At 44.1% G+C, this 18,827-nt stretch overlaps 1 protein-coding gene across 2 annotated transcripts in view; it reads left to right on the plus strand.

Moving 5' to 3' along the window:
* Positions 1 to 18,827, plus strand: part of adam19a (ADAM metallopeptidase domain 19a) — an 89,609-nt gene that overhangs the window by 32,081 nt on the left and 38,701 nt on the right. For both annotated transcript variants that reach the window (XM_030723204.1, XM_030723205.1), the window contains exon 3: positions 11,017 to 11,093. In XM_030723204.1, coding sequence (XP_030579064.1) covers positions 11,017 to 11,093 — 77 coding nt within the window. The remainder of the gene's footprint in view (positions 1 to 11,016; positions 11,094 to 18,827) is intronic.

The raw sequence follows: 18,827 nt of genomic DNA on the forward strand, positions 1-18,827 counted from the left end.
CCACTGTAGCAGGGCGTGGTCCGAGCAGAGGGTGAATGAGCATCTCAGGGGGTACTAATGGAGAGAGTTGACCGCCCACCGGATTTCCAAGCAGTTCGTCTCTACAGGGCTGTAGTGGGTCTCACGCTCGGAGAGCTTGCGGCTTATGCACACTACGGGGCTGTCGACCGCTCTTACCTGCTGGGACACGGCCCTCAGCTCTCTGCTCGAAGCGTCAGTCTGCAGAATAAAAGGGAGGGAAAAGATAGGTGTGTGGAGCAGGGACTCCCCACAGAGGGCCTGTTTTACTGGGTTAAATTCCACGAGGCACTCCTGAGACTTTGGAGACAAGGGAATCTGCCAGTAGTCTTTGGTGAAATCCAGTGTCATGAAAAAATGAGCAGTGGCCAGCATCAAACTGTGACAGCTCACTCACCTTGTGGTAGTCGACACAGAACCGTATAGACCCATCCTTCTTCACCACAAGAACTATGGGGCTACAGCGTGCACTGTGTGACTCCTCCTTTACTCCCATCTCCAGCACAGCAGCCAGTTCTTTCTGAACTACTCTCTTTAGTGCTCAGGTAGTCTACAGGGCCGTGAACACACGCCTGAGCAAGTTATACAACGGTGCACGGGGAAGAACACACCTGCAAACCGCTGTTGCAGTGCAGCAACATCTGGTCTCTGGGCCAGCGTGAGATGATCATCACAATGGAGTGAGGTGGGTGTGGTTACATTTGGTGGATTTACTTCTGAGACTGCCGCTCAAAATCAAGTGGGAGAATATTGTCATCACACCGTCTGTCCGGGCGTGTGAAAAATGGGTGCGCAGGTGTTCTTATATCACCTTCCACTTTGCTCGGAGGCTGCATGGAGAGCCTTATCCTCAAAACAAAACACTTTTACCTTTCAGGTTGAAACATGGCCATCCACACAGTGGACCAAATCATATGTGCTGCAGGGTGTTCATCAGGACTGCTCCTCATCAGCTGAGACACGACACTCAGAAGCAGTGCAGCCATCTTTGCCTGAACAGAATCAATTAAAATAATCCAAATTTTCACTCAGGGGAAAGTTAGTAAAACAAAAGTCTTCAAAAGTGTCATGACTGAAGGTGGCACAGAGTTCTGAGTCATCCCTTTTACCCAGCAGGTTCACACAGGTAGCTGTGCCTGGTGATGGCCATGCGTGTGTGTGTGTGTGTGTGGGTGTGGGTGTGCGTGCATGCTAAATTAGCACACAACATCTGCCTTCATTACAGGACAATCAGACTTCACGTCACATCCACACTCATTACAGGTGAGCTTTTCATCCAGCCTGTGTCTGAAGGGAGCGGTCGTCCATGAGTGGGTTATTCTGTATTTATGAAACTGCGGCTGCTGGTTTCTCTGTGAATCAGGTTTTGTTCAAGATCTCTCCTTTTCTTTAATTCCCCAATTACCTCCAATTTTCCAATCATTTCTCCTCTTTGTGTTCCAGGCAGCGTTTACCTCGGCTGTCATGGCCACTGGGCTTATTTGTGTTTCTGGTTTGAATACGTGGAAATTTCATTAAATTAGCAGAGGTGGCAAAAATACAGACTTTTTTTTCCTTAAGTAGAAGTATTGATTAAATTTCTTCACTCCTAGGCTTTTCCATGTAACATTTACAGTAACGCTCCCATTTCAAAAGGAAAAACAAAGAGCTAAAAAACTTCCAGCAACATTCAGTCCTTTATCTTTCCCTCTCCCTCAGTTTCACATTCAGGCTCATCTCTTATTGGTGTACCATCAGTCCTGATAGAGTACATCCGTGACCGATATCCCCATTTCTTCACTTCACGCCTTTTTTTTTTTTTTCTCTAAAACCGCTCCACTGTGGAATATGCTGCTTCCCTGTTTGCTTTGCTTTAAGTCCAGAGAAGCAGGAGGAGGGACGGCAAGAAAACATGCAGCGAGGCAGACTCACAATTTTCTTTCTTATTCCTGGGCAGACAACTCAGAGAGCCTCTTTGTCTGGCTGCTCCAACACACACACACACACACACACACACACACACACACACACACACACACCACTGTAAATTTATAGACAAACCACAAAGTACTTATTTCTCTCGTCCTCTTAGGAGGAGGTGGGGAGGAGGTGGGGTGAGGGGAGGGAAAGCAGAGACGGCGCTGACCTAAATGTGGCTCTCATTAAGATGGCCTGCACACAAAGATGAGAGAAGTATGAGCCAAGAAATGTCCCCCTGCTTTTTTCCCCGCCTTCCTTTTTTCTCCCATGTCTCAAACGTCTCCCTCTGCTGCTATTTTCTGGCTTCTTTGTTGCCTTTTTCCCTCTTTGTCCTCGCCCTCTTCTCACTCCTTTATGTCTCTGGTTTCTCCCGCTCCTCCTCTTCCCTCGTCCTTCATCGGTCGTTCTGTTTTCGTGCTCTTCTTGGCTGAAGAGGCCTGCTGTTTATGTGTGAAACTTAGAGCAGGGAGAGGTTTGCAGCTGGACAGAAACAGAGGGAGGCTGTGATACCAAAGTGAAAAATGGAATAAATAAATATTTTTCCTGTGCTGCTGCACGAGATTTCTGCACACAAAGTTCTTTTTGCTTTTATTTTTCGCCCTCTTTTCTGCAGAACTGAGGCTGTAATTTTTTTTACTCTTTTACCTTCCACCTAATGTGATGTTCGCTACGCCCAGCTGTGGAATGCGATTTACTATTAACATGAATATCAATGATGCCTGACCTACTTTTTTTAAGTTTCCATGGCAAAAAATCTATACAAAAACAACAGGAAAGTAATGAAAACAGTGACAGTGCGTCCCCCGCGTCTGATCCTGAATAATAACCTGACAAGAACCAAGAAAAGAAAAAAAAATAGATATAAAAACTGGAGCTTGGCTTGAAGTCTTATAAGGTCCTGGCAGACTGACAGAGAATATCCAATCATAACAGAGAATGATGCATGCAGCGCGCTGGAGGAGCAACAAAAGCACAAAAATACAAACATTCAGCTGCCTCCCATCGAGGGTAATGTAAATGGAGGTGAATGTATTGTAGTGTGGTGGACTGATGCGTCTTAACAAGAACAAATGGTGCAGTCTCTGCATTCCAGCTGTTCATACAGAATCAGTGATTGGTCTCATGCTGCTTGCAGATGAATATGTGAAACGCTCAGTCAGGGTCAAAGTTGAAGGCAGGAAGAATTCAGTCTATTAGAATCAGCAGATATGCTCTGCAGTAAACATGAAGATTCAGCTGAGCAACTCAAAATATGAATCATCTGCCTCCATCTCTCATTCCTAGCATCTGTCACACCGACCCTCTGCGTGTCCTCCGTCACCACTACCATGAACCTCTGTTCCTCCTGCCTGCAGCTCCATCTTCATCATCCTTCCTACATCCGCTTTCTCCTCTGCACAGGTCCAAACAGCCTCGCTTCTCTTTGAGCTCAAACTGTCTAAAACTTTGAGCCGTGCCTCTGATGTACTCATTTCTGGTGACTCCCAGCGGGAAAACTCAGCACCTTCAACTCTGCCTCCTCCTTTTGTCAGTGCCACCGTCTCCAAACCATAATGATCAGTGAGGAGCTTTATAATGATCTTCATGCTGAGAAATGTGCCTTCAGAAGGATCGGCACAACATCGCACTCAGCAAAATAAAAGTATCCAGCTTAAATTGTGTAATTGTTCTGCCAAAAAGTGAATGCACTGTTTATACATCAGTCACTCAAAGCAACCTGCTGTAGTTCAGTTATATGAACTGGACCGCACTTATAACCCTCATGAATCCACAGGTGTCACAGTTTCTGCAAACTTTTTTGAGTAAGTTTTCCTTCAGGGAGAAGTGAGTGTGGGCTCTCATGGGTTAAAGTACATTATCTTCCTTCCATCGTATGTTTGGGAGGATTTAATCACTGAAAATGTCTCTCTGAGCTTTCATCACCCTGAGCTCTGCTCTCCCCACTCACTCACTGAGGCTTATTCGTCTTCATGTTTGTCCCCATCAGCTGGGCACAGACTGTAAACGCCCTGGACTGATTACATCAGTGGGAAAGTTAATATTGATTGTAAATGCCAATGATGACTTTTCATCTGAAATAATTAAACAAAAAGCAGAGTGCTTGTTGGCCTCTGAAACCAAGGAGAAGCAAACAGCCGTGCGTTAATGAAGACTGTGCTTCCTTCCTTTGTGGTGTGATTTCACTGCTTAGAAACATGGAGCCTGACCAGATCCTTCCTCTGGATGGGATTACCTCGGCCTCCAGTAACACTGGGAGGAAGTCATTGTGACCAGCATATGCACACATTACACTAATATGTAGGACTGCTTTCTTGTATTTGTGCAATAATTCAGAGTGTTTCAGAGTGACTTTAAAAAAACTATTTCATGCATTTATTGCTTCCACCCTGGACTATTGTAATTCATTATTATCATTCATTATGAGGCTGTCCTAAAAGCGCCTTCTGATAGAGTCTGGATATATTTTATTCAGTCTATGCACCCTAATGGAAAAAATGAAAAACAGACATTTGTGGAGATATGAATTATAAATGTGCATTATTGGGAGTATATTTTAATTTAAAATAGAAAAAGACAATGAATTATCAACAGTTATTATTTGTATCTGAGACAAAGTCATTTTTAAAATATTAGAAAATTTTGGTAACCTTGACTTTTGACCTTGACAGCTAAAGTTATTGGGCCCCTAAGGAATATTTCCACAAAGATGGATCAATTTTGGTTCAAATCCTTTTGATTTATATTGCTAACAGATGAACAGGGGTGGAAACATAAGGTAACTATACAAGTCAAAGTTTTTGTGAAGAAAGCGCCATCTGTTGTTGACACTCTGCAACTGAGTGAAAGGGACGCGTTTATAGTGGAAAGCAGATATGCCCCAGGAGAAGCAGGATGGGAACTGGCTGACAGCCGGGCGGGACTCTCAGAAACTGTGACTGTGAAGACTCACCGCTCTGAACCGATTTCTGCCTCAGCTGAACCTCCTCTCATGATGCAGCTGAGAAGACAAAAAGTACTGAAGTCAAACATTCACACAACATTTGTCAGTTGTGACCCGACTCTGAATGCGGGTCATTGTGTAGCTGTGGAGCATGTGCTCTCATCATGTGGTGATTCTGCTGAAATACCGATCCTTTCTCCCATCGCTTCTTGGGGATGTCGGATCAGTGGGAACTGCTGACGCTCCACTTTGGCTGGAGATCAAACAGAACAGCGATACGTACCTCGCTGTGTGTGTCCCCACCGTCCGCTCCCTGCCTCCATCTCCACCTCCTACCACTTTCACCGCTCTCAGAACCAGACGTGCTTCGTTTTGCTGTCTTAACAGACGTGACATTGATTAATCACAGAGGCTTCTTGTGTTTGCAGAGAGTGCGGATATTCAGGTGACCCTTTCTGCAACGAATCAGCCTCATCCTCTGCCACCTCAGCCACTCTGCCTGCCTCAGCACTCATGTCTCCTCTGTCCTTTTCCACCCTTGCTCTGAAAGCCCTCTTGGGTCTTATAAATGATTGCCTCTTCCTGTAAAGCTTCATAAAGGGGGGGGGGGTAGAGCAGGTCATCTGCTAATTGGAAGGTTGGTGGTTCAATTCCTGGCTGCTCCAGTCTGCATGCCAAAGTATCCTTGGGCAAGATACTGAACCCTGAGTTGCTCCTGAAGCATTCATCGGACTGTGTGCAAATGTTAGATAGAAAGCACTTTGATGTAGAAAAAAGTGTGTGAATAGGTGAATGCAAAATGTGTTGCATAAAGTGTTTGGAGTGCTCAACTAGAGTGCAAAAGCTATAGCTACTCCATTACTGATCATTTATTACACATTATATTTATTAACCTAACACATGTAAGACAGCTGACGGTCCTTCCACGATGAATTGGTAAGTTTGCTCACTTCCAATAAAATTTAAAACAGGAAAAAAAATGACCTTAATGTGCTTCTTCTTTAGTCCTTCCTTTGTTGCCTTGCTGCCATGTTTTGGGCCACTGCCATGCATGGAGTGAAGGAGGTTCCCGTTCAACATTTCATGGTTCACGGCCCCGCCCTTTGGTTCTCCAATGCGGTGAAGTCGTCCTGTACCCTTAGCAGAAAAGCAGCCCAAAGCTGAATGTTTCCACCTCCATCCTTGACTGTGGGGATGGTGTTCTTTGGCTCATACACGGCATTTCTCTTCAAACACAGCAGATCAAGTTGGTACCAAAGAGCTCGATTTTAGTTCATCTGACCATGGCACTTTCTCCCAAGACTTCTCTGAATCATTTAGATGTTCACTCTCAGACTTTAGATGGGCCTTCTAGAGCAGAGGGGACCTTGCTAGTGCTGCAAGATTTCAAGCCATTATAGTGCAGTGTGTTATCAGTGGTTCCAACTAGCTTCAGATCATTAAAAGCTCCTCCAGTGTATTTTTGAGCTGATCCACCATCTTTCTCATGACTGGCTGAGGTCAATTGATAGTAATTTTATATTTCTTCCACTTCAACAGTTGCACCAACAGTTGCCTCCTCCTCAATGAGCTTCTTGCTGATGGTCCCAGTCCAGCCTTGTGCAGCTCTACAGTCTTGTCCCTGTTGTCCTTTGGCAGCTCTTTGGTCTCGCCCATGGTTGTGGAGATACTGCAATGGAAGCCACTGATTCTGTGGACAGGTGTGCATCATACACATAGCAAGTTGAGAATAGCAGTGTCTACGATTGAGTGATTGATTGATTGATTGCTGTGTGCTACATGGGCACAGGGCCAGTCTGTGGGAGCCAGAATGGCTGGGTTGAAGGGGACCAAATACTTAGTTCACTCAGTGACATGCAGATCGATTTATAATTTTTATGCTGTGTTTTTTCTGGTTTGTTGGTTGATATTCAGTCTTTCTCCATTAAAATGAAACTATCATAAAAATTGTTCATTTCTTTGTAAACTTACAACGTCAGCAGGGGATCAAATAATTGTTTCACCCGCTGTATTGGAGTCTCCGGTTGGTTTGATGAAAACATCTTTGTGGAACGATTAAACTGCTTTTATTCGGTGCTGTGGAGCTCCACGGGCACAATAACCCCAGAGGCCGAGGGAGAAGCTTTTAGTGTCTGCACCATTATGTCATTAAGCAGACTAACGCCATCAATCTGGTAGTAATAAATACTAACCAGTCGTTGGGTTGAAATATTAGCATGTTCTGGCTTAAAGTTCCCCACAAGGCTTTACTTCAGGTTTTAGTCACAGTGAATGAAAATCTGAAGGAATATGAAGGCGTTTGAATAACAGTAGATGTATATAGTAAAGTTTAGACTGAGGCAGCGGTTCACAAAGATGCAGTCATTCTGATGAGCGCCTTCTTTGTGATCCAGAGCATCACTTGGAAGATTTTTGTGTATTCACACTAAAGTTTAAATTATCTAAAAATCTTAACATCAGAACCAAGTTCTAATCACCAGAATTATCCAAGGGGTCATTTAAGAATAACCATTTTATTTACAACATATATTTAAAATGATCTCGGATGAGAGAGACCTAATGTTTTTATAGCCCACATTTAACTGTTTTACTCTTTGCTGCAGTTGAGGATGCTCTATTGTTTCTGAATTTTTATGCTTAAATATTTCTTTTGCTGGTTTCTGGTTTGTTTTTTGGTGGTCTGGGAGCAGGCGCCGTTTCTATGAGGATGGGGTTTTGGGAGGAGAGAGGCTGCAGAGAGGCGTGTAAGACTGCAGCTCTGCTTCCTGGTCTCAACCCTGGGTAGTCAGATTTTGGGGTGTTTAATGAATTTGGGCAGATTTCTAGAAATGAGAGCTGCTCCATCCAAAGTGGGATGGATGCCGTCTCTAATAATAAGACCAGGTTTTCCCCAGAAACTTTCCCAATTATCTGTGAAGCCCGCATTGTTTTTTTTAAACATTTGGAAATTGATGGAATCTGAAATTGAGACTGGGGTCAGTGAAGTTTTTGTGTTACTGTTACAGTGAAATCGAGCACCTTTGTTCATTCTTGCAGACATTCAGGAAACCTTCAGACACTCGATGCAAACCACACTAAGCCCATCGCCACACAACAGACAAATACAGATGTCGGGCTGGGAAGTCATGTGACCTGTGGGCTCTGTGGGATTCTCGTGTCTCTGGTGTGCAGTTTTTCCACCTCACTCAGTTCAGGAATCTTCTCTGTGATCTTCCTCTTTTACTCCTGCTTGGCTGCTTCATCTTCAACTATCTCTCCTTTGTGTGTCCAAACCAGCTCAACCTCGCCTCTCTAACTTTAATTTCATGTCAGTTAAAACCAGAATGAACTTTATCTACCTCACATCGAATCCTCGGACTGACATGTAGTGGGAAAAATTGGATTTCCACCCTTAGATGGACTGAAATGGGTTGAAAAACCATCTGGAACCATCAGGAATCTGAAACCAGCAGGGTGAAAAGCCCCAGAGAACCCTCAAACTGACACTGGAATATTGAGGTGTTGAAGTGCTGCCTGTTTCCACTTTCGGTACACCACCATGGGCCCTTGTGCAAGGCCCTTAACCCCACAGTTGCTGCGCTTTCTAGATGCCCCTTGCTCCACATGTTGTGCTCTGTGTGACTGGTTAAATGCAGAGACTGAATTTCACTGCATGTATGTATATGTGACAATCAAAGTTGTTCTTCAGTGCAGGAAGAAGATGAAGAAAGGCCCTGTCTGGGGTTTAAATCGGGAACCGTCTTGGTGTGAGGCAGCAGTGCTAACCACTGTACCACTGTGCCACCCAAGAGGGAAGAAAGAATATATTATTTTGTGGATGGAGAGGAGCGTCTCAGTTGATGGCTCTGTCACAAAGTACTCAATCATTTCTCTGCAGGTGGCTTTTTAAGTGTCCGATGAACAACAATAAACCTGTTGAGTCTGTATGTTCAGATGTGCTGATGATGACTGATGTGTCAGGAGTAGTTCAGCTCGTAGGGACATCAGACACACTTCACCAGCTCCGGGCTCGCAGCCTCTAACTCTGTAGGAACAGCAGCCATGCAGTGGCTCAAACACAGCTGCATTCCTCCTCTCATTTTTCACAAAAACATTGGAAACTTGTTGAAACGTGTAATGATTTTATGAATTCATGACGTCTTGTCTTCCTTAACTTTCGTCTGAAATGCTGTCAGCCCGTCCGTGTACATAGTTTGTGTTTGTAGTTCACTTTGTGTTATTGTTTGATTTAAAAATAGAAAAAAAAACAGTGAATGTTCAACAGTAACTGTTCAGACCTGAGAACCAAATTTCATCATGAAATATTTTTGAACTTAAAAAAAAATGTTGGTCACCTTGACCTTTGACCTAGAAAATGAAAGCATATATTCTGGGATTCTAAGGAATATTTCCACAAAGTTCGATCAATTTTGGTTTAAACTTTGGTTTGGCTTTTGTAATCTTTGGCAATGGTGGTTTGGATGCTCTGAATCCTTTCGCGGGACAGTGGAGGCCTGAATGGTCCATAGGAGGAGTGAGAGGGATCTGCAGCAATGCACATATACGATGGGAGGAGATCCCATTGATCACCTCTGCTGCCCTGATACTCTGCTGGAGGGACTTCTGATGGATTTAGCTGCAGGTCCTGTACTAGACAGAGATGCTTGAGCACAGGATTGTCTCCACTGTCCCTGAGTAGAAGCTGGAAGGATGGTGACAGAGTTCCTCCTGAACTCATCTTCTTCCTCTGTCTGCTCAGTATTTAAGCACACTGTTGTCTTGATACCATTTCCATTTCCAGTTCAACAACTGTTGTGTTGTCTGCAAACTTGATAATGTGGTGTGAGCCGGAGCAGGCAGTTCAGTCCTGTGAGCAGGGTGCTCAGGGTTAAAGGTCGCCAGTGCTCAGTCTGATGATTCTGGAGGTGTTGCTGCCTGCGGTGGCGAAGTGTGACCTCTCAGTGAGGATGCAGTTACAGAGGAGTTAGGCTCAGCTTGCCTACCAATCTCTGTAGGACTATTCTATTCTATTCTATTCTATTCTATTCTATTCTATTCTATTCTATTCTATATATGCTATTGATGCAAAATGTTGAAAGGAAGCAGAGCTCACAAACTCATCCACCTGTTTTTGTCGGATTTGTTGGATTTTAGAACTTCCTATCTGTAATATTTTCAACATTCATAACCTCATATCAGAGAAGTGTTAGAGTCTCACTTTCTGCCGTCATCTAAAGTTTCCTTGCCTGCAGCGTTTCTTTTCTCTGGGACAGTTAATCACTCAGTGAACGAGGAATTAGCCTGTTGGTCAGGTTTTAAATATAATGAAACATAATGACACCACTTGGTCTTCTGTGGGAAAATATTTAGTCTAATGGAACAGAAAAAAGGAAATTGAGTTATTTTCTCTCTTTGTAGTTTTTAAAGATAAACTCTTGGGCCTTAAACGATTTCCCCTTAAACAGAAGTTTACAATAATAAGTTCAATATTCAGTCATAAAGAAGGAGGGGTAACCACAGGTTCATCCATCCACACACTTTCTGGGGGGTCAGCTGTCAGAGGGCGAGAGGCGGGGTACACCCTGTACAGGTCACCAGCCTGTTGCAGGGCCAACACAGAGACAGACAACCATTCACACCTATGGAAAATTTATAATCACCAATTAACCTAACCTCAGTAAGTGCATGTCTTTGGACTGTGGGAGGAAACTGGAGTACCCGGAGAAAACCCACACAAACCCGGGCCAAGGTGGATTCGAACCTAGGACCTTCTTGCTGTGAGGCAAGAAATATGATATTCATAAAACATGAATGTTACAGAGGATTCAGAACCAAAAGGGAGCAAAACACTAATATTTTTCCTTGTTTTATGTAAATCTCTTGGAGTCCAAGAAAAGGGTTAGAGGGTTAGATTCTGAGGACATTAATACTGATTATTATTAACACTGATCATTGAAATGCAGTCTGACTTTGGTATTTGTTTCCCACTCAGGTTCTGTGGTTCTTCAGTCTGAAATCACCTGCATTCAGGCAGCTTGTTGATGATAGTGAATGTATTGTGAACACTGTGTGAATCAGGTAGTGGATGCACTGACCCAGCTTTCGTCCTAACCCGACAGGAGGAGCACCCAGCCAGAGGAGACATCTTGCTCTCGTCCAGTGATCTCCAACTGGTGCTACAAGTGGAACGTAATTGGTAGGTGTCCCTTCCCTCACGGCAGCCTAACTGACTTTTGTTTTAAAAGCTGAATCATTTTTGACAACTAACGTTCAACATGGCTGAAAGTCGTCTTCTGCTTTGTGACTGTGGTGGCTCCATGCACAGTAGACACAAACAGAGCTGACTCCAGAGGTCCAGACTATCAGTTTATAATAACATCTGAGCCTCTCACAGTAATTCATCTCCCACTGCCGCACATCAAATTACTGCCACATGCTCAGTGTCCACATCCTCGCCCGGGAACTCGGAAGATCTGGAGGAAGTTATTCATCAAAGTCTCGCTCCTCTTTACTCGACCCCATCCCCTCCAAACCGTTCAAATCTGTATTCTATTGTTTTGTAAATCACTTGGTAAATATTGTCAGCAGCTTTTTAGAGACTGGCATTTTCTCTGTTTCTTTCTAGTGCGCTGCATTCACACTGCTACTCAAATACTAATAATTATGGACTCTTTGATTCCTCAGTAAAATATTTGAAAAACTGTTTAAAAGCAACTGAATGAATACTTTGATCTCACTGTATTAATGATGAGGAAGAATCAGGCTTCAGTGACTCAGTTTCAGCTCTTTGTGATGTCACTGCTGCTGCTGAGACATTTTAATTCAAAGGCTTCATGATTCAGGCGGTTTAACAGGTCAGGATTTTGATTGGCTCTCATTGTTTCTAAAGGGCAGATGTTTTTGTCTTTCACTTGGTAGCTTTAGATAGGCAAAAATAGAAAAATGGGAATTCTGTGGATTGTTGTTATTCAGAAAACCTCATGTGGATAGTCTCTGTTAAACAGTTTATCTTCTAGTTTTTCGTCTTGTCTCTGTGTGTGTCCTGTCTCTGTCCTGTCTCTGTGTGTGTCCTGTCTCTGTCCTGTCTCTCTGTGTGTCCTGTCTCTGTCCTGTCTCTCTGTGTCTTGTCTCTGTGTGTGTCCTATTGCTTTGTGTCCTGTCTCTGTGTCCTGTCTCTGTGTGTCCTGTCTCTCTGTGTGTCCTGTCTCTCTGTGTGTCCTGTCTCTGTCCTGTCTCTGTCCTGTCTCTCTGTGTGTCCTCGCTCTGTGTCCTCTCTCTCTGTCCTGTCTCTGTGTCCTGTCTCTGTGTGTCCTGTCTCAGTGTCCTCTCTCTGTGTCCTGTCTCTGTCCTGTCTCTGTCCTGTCTCTCTGTGTATCCTGTCTCTGCATGTCCTGTCTCTGTGTCCTGTGCCATGTTCATCCTGTCTCCCCATTCAGTTGCATCTCTCTGTGTCTTTTGTTCCCTGCCTGCTTTTGTTGAGAGGTTGTTAATTCCTTTTTGGCATTTGCACTCAGTCGTAGCCTCATCTTTGTGTCTGTCCTCAGGCTCTCCTGTGTTGAGCCAGTCTCTTCTCTGTATTATCTATCTTGTGTCTCTGTGTTAAGTCCGTATGTCTCAGTCCTGGTCTCTTGCTGTGTCTTCTTCTGTTCCATGAGTTTCCTCTTCTTAGGTTGTATTTCAGGCTCCCATCCAGCCCTGTCTGCATTTAGTTAAACCTGTGAGTTGCCAGCAAATAAAGCTGAGGATTTCTGAGTTCAGTCCTGTCTGCCGAGTCCTGCTTTGGGGTCATATTCCTGCCTGCTACACAGCAGCCTATGACAGGGTCCTTGGTCCATGACTGTTTAATGCTTGGTACTGTCAAAGAATCATAATATTTCAGAGTTAGAAAATTCTTATCTGAGACTCAGTGAAACTGGTCCATGCAGTCATATCAAGCAGGTCAGTTTACTGTAACGCTCTGTTTGCAGGTCTATCCAAATCATCAGTATAGCAGCTCCAGCTTGTCCTGATTGCAGCAGCCTGTTCTGTACATATACACAGAAATTTTACCATATTACCCCAGTACTGAAGTTACTTCATTAGCTCCCAGTTCAATATAGAATTACCAGTAAAATCCTTCCATTAGTTCATAAAGCTCTCAGTGGTTTGGCCCCATATAGCTCTCATTTGCTCAGTGTCTTTAACCCACTGAGACCTCTGAGGTCAGCAGGTCAGCAGATCTGAGTGTTCCCAGAATTAGAGCTGCTGTGCTGAGGGTGCTTTCAGTTACTGTGTTCCTGTTCTTTGGAACAAGCTGCCTGCTGACCTGAGGTCAGCTACATCAGTGTGTACATTCAAAAACAAACCCAGAACCTCACTGTTCTCACAGCCTAAATAGCTGTGTGTGTGTGTGTGTGTGTGTGTGTGGGTGGGTGGGTGTGTCTGTTTTCACTGCGTTTGCCGTGAACCTGTGGGTTTCTCTGTATTTATGTTCTGTGCTATATATAATGAATATATAAATAAAATTATTGAGAAAGTGATGCTTCTGTGAATTGCTGATGCTGACAGAGAATGCATGTCATGCATGAGCAGTTAACGCTCTTATGATATCATCGAGTCTGGTGCGCACTTATACATGTATGTGCTGCCACTCCCAAGGTGGACCACTCCACACTGTCCTAAATCATGGAGGCGCAGAGACTGTGTGGAGGACCTCCTCTCCTCTGTTGAGCACAGCAGGGGCTCCAGCCTCTTACACAGATCCTCATCTGGAGACGGACACGACAATTTAATCAAGGAAGACAGAAAATACAGATCTGTGACGAAATTGATTTTGGAAACGGTGTTGTTGTTTTGTTGAGACCTTCTGATTTTAACTGTGTGGTTTGGTAGGAGTGATGGTTTGTTAAGAAGTGATGTGTGAAGTGCTGCACTGCAGGTGTCTGACTTCAGAAGAGATGTGCAAATGTGCGATGCTTCAGCGAGTGGCACACTGAGGCACATTTAACTATTTGAAAGGAACAACATATAATGGGTGCATAGGATTTTAGTTGCTTGGAAACAGATTGATGACTTTGGGCAAAAGGAGCAAATGGAGGAAATGATGCAGACAGAGCCCAGAGACAATAGTGGCACACATGAAACGGGCTGGCAGGAGTGAATGAGAGGGAAACAAACAGAAAGCTGGTGATGGCTCAGAGAGCGGGGCGAGGGAACACCAGTGTGTACTGCTGGACAGGAAGCTGGCAGAGATCATATTTATTCTAAAACTGCAGTCGAGTCAGTGAAGTGCACGAGTGTGATCTGTGTTAGTGAATGCAGATCAGAGAAAGAGGAGTCAGTGAGTTTGTTTTATTTGAGGGGCCTCTTCCACGAGGTCAGCGCTGGAATATGACCAGGAAGCAGTGCCATGTCAGCTTTGTGACTTTTACACTGTTGAAGGAAGACAGCATGTTAACCTCGCCACTTTATAACGTCCATCCATCCATTTTATTCCGTTTATCCGGGGTGTGCTGGGGCAGCAAGCCTAAGCAGAGAAGGCCAGACCCCCCCCCCCCCCCCCCCCGGTACAGGACAAACAAGATACAAGAATACCCACCCGAGCTCGCTACCTCTTACCGAGGTGGGATCTCCAGTCCTGGTTCCAGACCCCAGGCCTTGCACTGAGGTGAGTCTGACTATATTTGTCCAGCATCTCTCAACCTCATGCTCTCACTCAGGCTCCTTCCCCACTAAAGAGGTGACATTCAGTGTCCCAATAGCCAGCCTTGATAGCTGGGGATTGGTCCACCAGGTTCTCCACCCTTGGCCACCACCTGACACACATTGCAGCCAACCCCTATGATGCCTCCTGTGGCTGGTGGGCCTACAGGAGGGTGGGCCCATGTCTCCTCTTCGGGCTGCGCCAGGCCGGGCACCACGGGACTGCAGGCAGATGCTTCCAGCACACCTTCACGTTACATTTGGGGATGTCAGGCCTGGCAAATACTCTCCCCTTCCACCTTAACCGACTCACCAACTGCTAGTAGACCATAGATCTGATGACATGACTGCAAATTCAGTCATTAGCCTGTAACACTGGGCCATGTGTTCAGAGCAGGGACGTGTGTGTGTGTGTGTGTGATCCCTGGAAATCCCTGTGCTGGTTGAAAAGCCGACAGGTTGTTGACCCGCGTTGATTGTCGTGTCTATTGTTTGTTTCAACTCAAGTCAGTTCAATTTGAATTATATAGCACCAAATCACAACAGTCGCCTCAAGGTGCTTTATATTGTAAAGTAAAAACCACACAATCATACAGATCTGAACAAACAATGCTGAATGTGTTTTTTTCCCCCTCTCTACCTCTGACTCACTGATCAATATAATGCTGCTGGTTCCTCCTCCTCAGATTAATAATCATCTCCCTGGTCTTGTCTGCCTTTAGGCAGAGATTATTTTCCTGATGTCAGGCGTCTCCTCCCTGTCAGTGAGGAGCATGCATGAAGAGGGTACAGCAGTGGAGTCAGCTCAGATCTATCGCTGTGCTCACAGTCCTGATGATTGATGTTTGATTTCCAATCTGACTGACGGAGAGTTCAGCACCCAGTTAAAGAAAGACTAAAATAGCGATCCTACTGCTGCTAATGTTAGCTCTGCTTATCATCTCCAAGACAAAGCCGGCCTCTACCGTCCGCTTAGCAGGTTCACACAGTGATGTGAGTGAAGCCCATCAAAGGCATCACCTGTCAGCCCGTGCTGACTCTCTGCTGATCACAATCTAGCTGAATTATGGGTTTGTTTCCAGTGTGTCTTTGTATGGATCAGCATGGTAACAATCCACACACATCCTCACCACCGTGTGGAGCAGAGCTGAAAGGATATAAACCATAGAAAAGAATTAACGGTTCACACACTGCAGAACACCAATATTCTTATTTATTGCATCTAATAGTTCATGATGTTATTAGAGTGCAATAAAAGAGAATATTGGAGTTCTGCAGTGAGCGGACCGTTAATTCTTTTCTTTGGCTTTGAATCAAATCGTGAATATTCTCAAATCTATAATTATTCCTTGGAAAGCAGAGCAGAGGAAAAGCCATTTCCTTGTCCACTGGGAGATAATCTTATAAGAGTAAATTCCTAACCAGAGACAATGAAAACGGCCTTCTGGGAAAAAATAATCGCTTTAGAAAAGGGGACTGTTTCATCTCAGGAAAAGCTTTTTTCACTCCCGGGAAGTGATATTACTGATCTGTGTGTGTGTGTGTGTGTGTGTGTGTAGTAAGTTTGCACTAAGAACAAACAGCCATTCAAATGTACACCATTAAAGCTTTAAAATGGTATTAAAACTTTCATGTCATTCAGTTAGCGAGCCGATGAAGCAGAAACACAGACTGAGTGTATTTCAGAGAAATTAGTCAGAACCAAAGAGCACATTCAGCTTTTATTACAAGTATTCCTAGATAAAATGTAAACTCTCTTTATATTACTGAAAGCCTCAGCTTGCACTGCCACCGCGGTATATGATATGGGATGAAATGGCCGGTGCATGCTTATGCTGTACTTAATGATGTGGCTGAGCCTTGCAGCTGTGCCTGGTTGAGTTAAACGTATCGTCGTGCTCCCAGCAGGAGAGCTGCCTCTCTGTTAATTAGGATTAGGAGTCCTTGGAGAGACTGACTTTGCAGAGATATGTTTGGGCTCTCTGTCTCTGCTCCTTCCTCTCTGCAGCTTTCATCGTCCTGGTTTCTGCATCAGTTTCTGCCAATGAGCTAGTTTGTCAGAACTGTGCTGCTGGGCCCAACATTATCTCTACTTTAGTACTAATTCAAATAATAATGAGGTTTATTGTGTTAGTTTCCTCTAATCTAACGTGCCCCGTCAGCTCAGACAAGTAGACGTTGCCGCTGTGAGCATCACACTGGCTTCTTTTTCTGCTCCCTCCAACCCCTCACCCGGTACACTGCTGGCAGGAAATATAAAAATGATAAAAGGAGAGGAGAGAGTACAGAAGAGGGTTTGACATATTAGTCAGCAGCAGGAAATGAAGTGTCCTTCAGAGGCTCTGTGGAGTGTGGGGGTGACGGAGACACTGCAGAGGGTCACTGGCTCACTGGGAGCAGAGTGGAGCTCGAGGAGGGGAAGGAAGTGAAGTGAGACGGAGACAGGTGCAGTTCAGCCTGCCAGACCTGTGTGACCTGCAGACTCTTTATTATTTACCATGTATTTAAGAAATCCTGCTACAGAGGGCTTTACATCCTCGAAGCCTGATACACACAACACGAACACGATTTTATTCAAAACCTTTGAACCTTTTTTTCAATCCAATGAAGCTATTTTAAAGTTTAGAAATGAATCATTTTTCCCTTTCAAAGGGGAGTGTGCTTTTTAAATTGTAGTTATTCATCCATGTTAATGCGCTAAAACATTTAAACTAATAGCTAGACTAATGACCTCGGATGTTCTTCAGACAGAGGCTCACAAAGCAGAGCCACAAATTTTCTTGATGTCTCCTACTTGAAATTTCAGTACCCATTGTGTTTCCTGGCTGCAGCTTCTGCTCAGGGCCGACTTCATCTGTATGCATGCAGAGGTTTTGGCTGGTGGCCTGCTTCTTTTGGACTCCCCAAATAGAGCGAACCTCTGATTATGTTCAGTTCCAAGTTATCTTAAAGGTCACATGAAGCTGGTTATCATCGTGGTCATTGAACCCAGAGCTTCCCTGCTCGATCACAGGGAGGCGTGATGTTTAACCAATCTAAAAGGAGTGCATTAAAATAAACCTTTTAATTGCAGTTAATTATTTTATGGCTAAGTCGCTCTCAGTGCTGCTGTTTATTTCTAAGGTGATGGCTGCACATTAAAGTTATGAAGCATTAAACTGGATCAATTTAAACATGTAAGGTTACTTTGCCACAGCCTGATAAACAGGACGTGGTCACAGTGGTCGCAGTGGTCTCAGCCCCTCCCTGAGCCTGGTCTGCTGGAGTTTGTCGCCAAATGCTGCTCACAGGGGGTCGTTTTGACTGTTGGGTTGTCTCTGTATTATTGTAGGGTCTGTACCTACAATATAAAGAGCCTTGAGGTGACTATTTGTCCTTCACTCAGTGCTTTCAGTACAGGACGGCTGAACAAGCTGCACATATAAAACGTGTTCCCCCAGCAGAGAACTTAAATCATGCTGTAAATAAAAGCCTCGGTGTAAACGTGGCACTTCCAGAGGATGTGGAACTGAAACTCTGAATTTAACCAGACCTGGTGCTGTTTAAAGGTTCAAGAGCAAAGATTAAATATTAAAAGAGAATTCAAACACGAGGAGTCAACATATAAAAAAAAAAAAAATTGTTGTAAAATTGATTGAAACTATATTTATTAGTGATGCTAATTAGGGAGCCAAAGATTTTAGACGTTCCTGCTCTCCCCTCAGAAGTCCGACTGATCTTCCAGGAACGGTGACACTATTTCCTGGAGAGCTGAAAGGTCGGCTGTGATTTCCTGCATGTTGATCTCTAATCCGGAACTTAACCTGCAGCGTGTTAGGTGTGCAGCATTAGTTAGTGAAGAAAATCCAGGGTTAACTCCAAAGTGACCTGGATAAGGTAAAATCCTGCTTCACAGTGCAGGTGTATTCACTGAATATAAATCATAGGGTAAACTGATGAGACTCCAGTTTCCAAATCTTCTTTCCGTGTTTTTATCATATAATTGTGAACTCTGATGAACAGGATGTAAACAGATTTTAAAGTTTCTATATGATGCCCCTTATTAAACAGCTTTTTTCTTTTTTATTTGCCATCTCTGCTTAGAAGCTTGTGACAACTGTTCTTCCTCTGGCAAAGGTCAGGCCACCCAAAGGGGAATATATTGGGATAAAAAAGTATTTATTTTTAAATGTTTCTCACATAATAGAAACTTTAATCATATGTTTAATGGCTAATTATCCATCTGCTTTTTAAATTTTTGTGTCAGAGT

This window comes from Archocentrus centrarchus, unplaced genomic scaffold (assembly GCF_007364275.1).
Source record: "Archocentrus centrarchus isolate MPI-CPG fArcCen1 unplaced genomic scaffold, fArcCen1 scaffold_24_ctg1, whole genome shotgun sequence".
Taxonomy (NCBI): domain Eukaryota; kingdom Metazoa; phylum Chordata; class Actinopteri; order Cichliformes; family Cichlidae; genus Archocentrus; species Archocentrus centrarchus.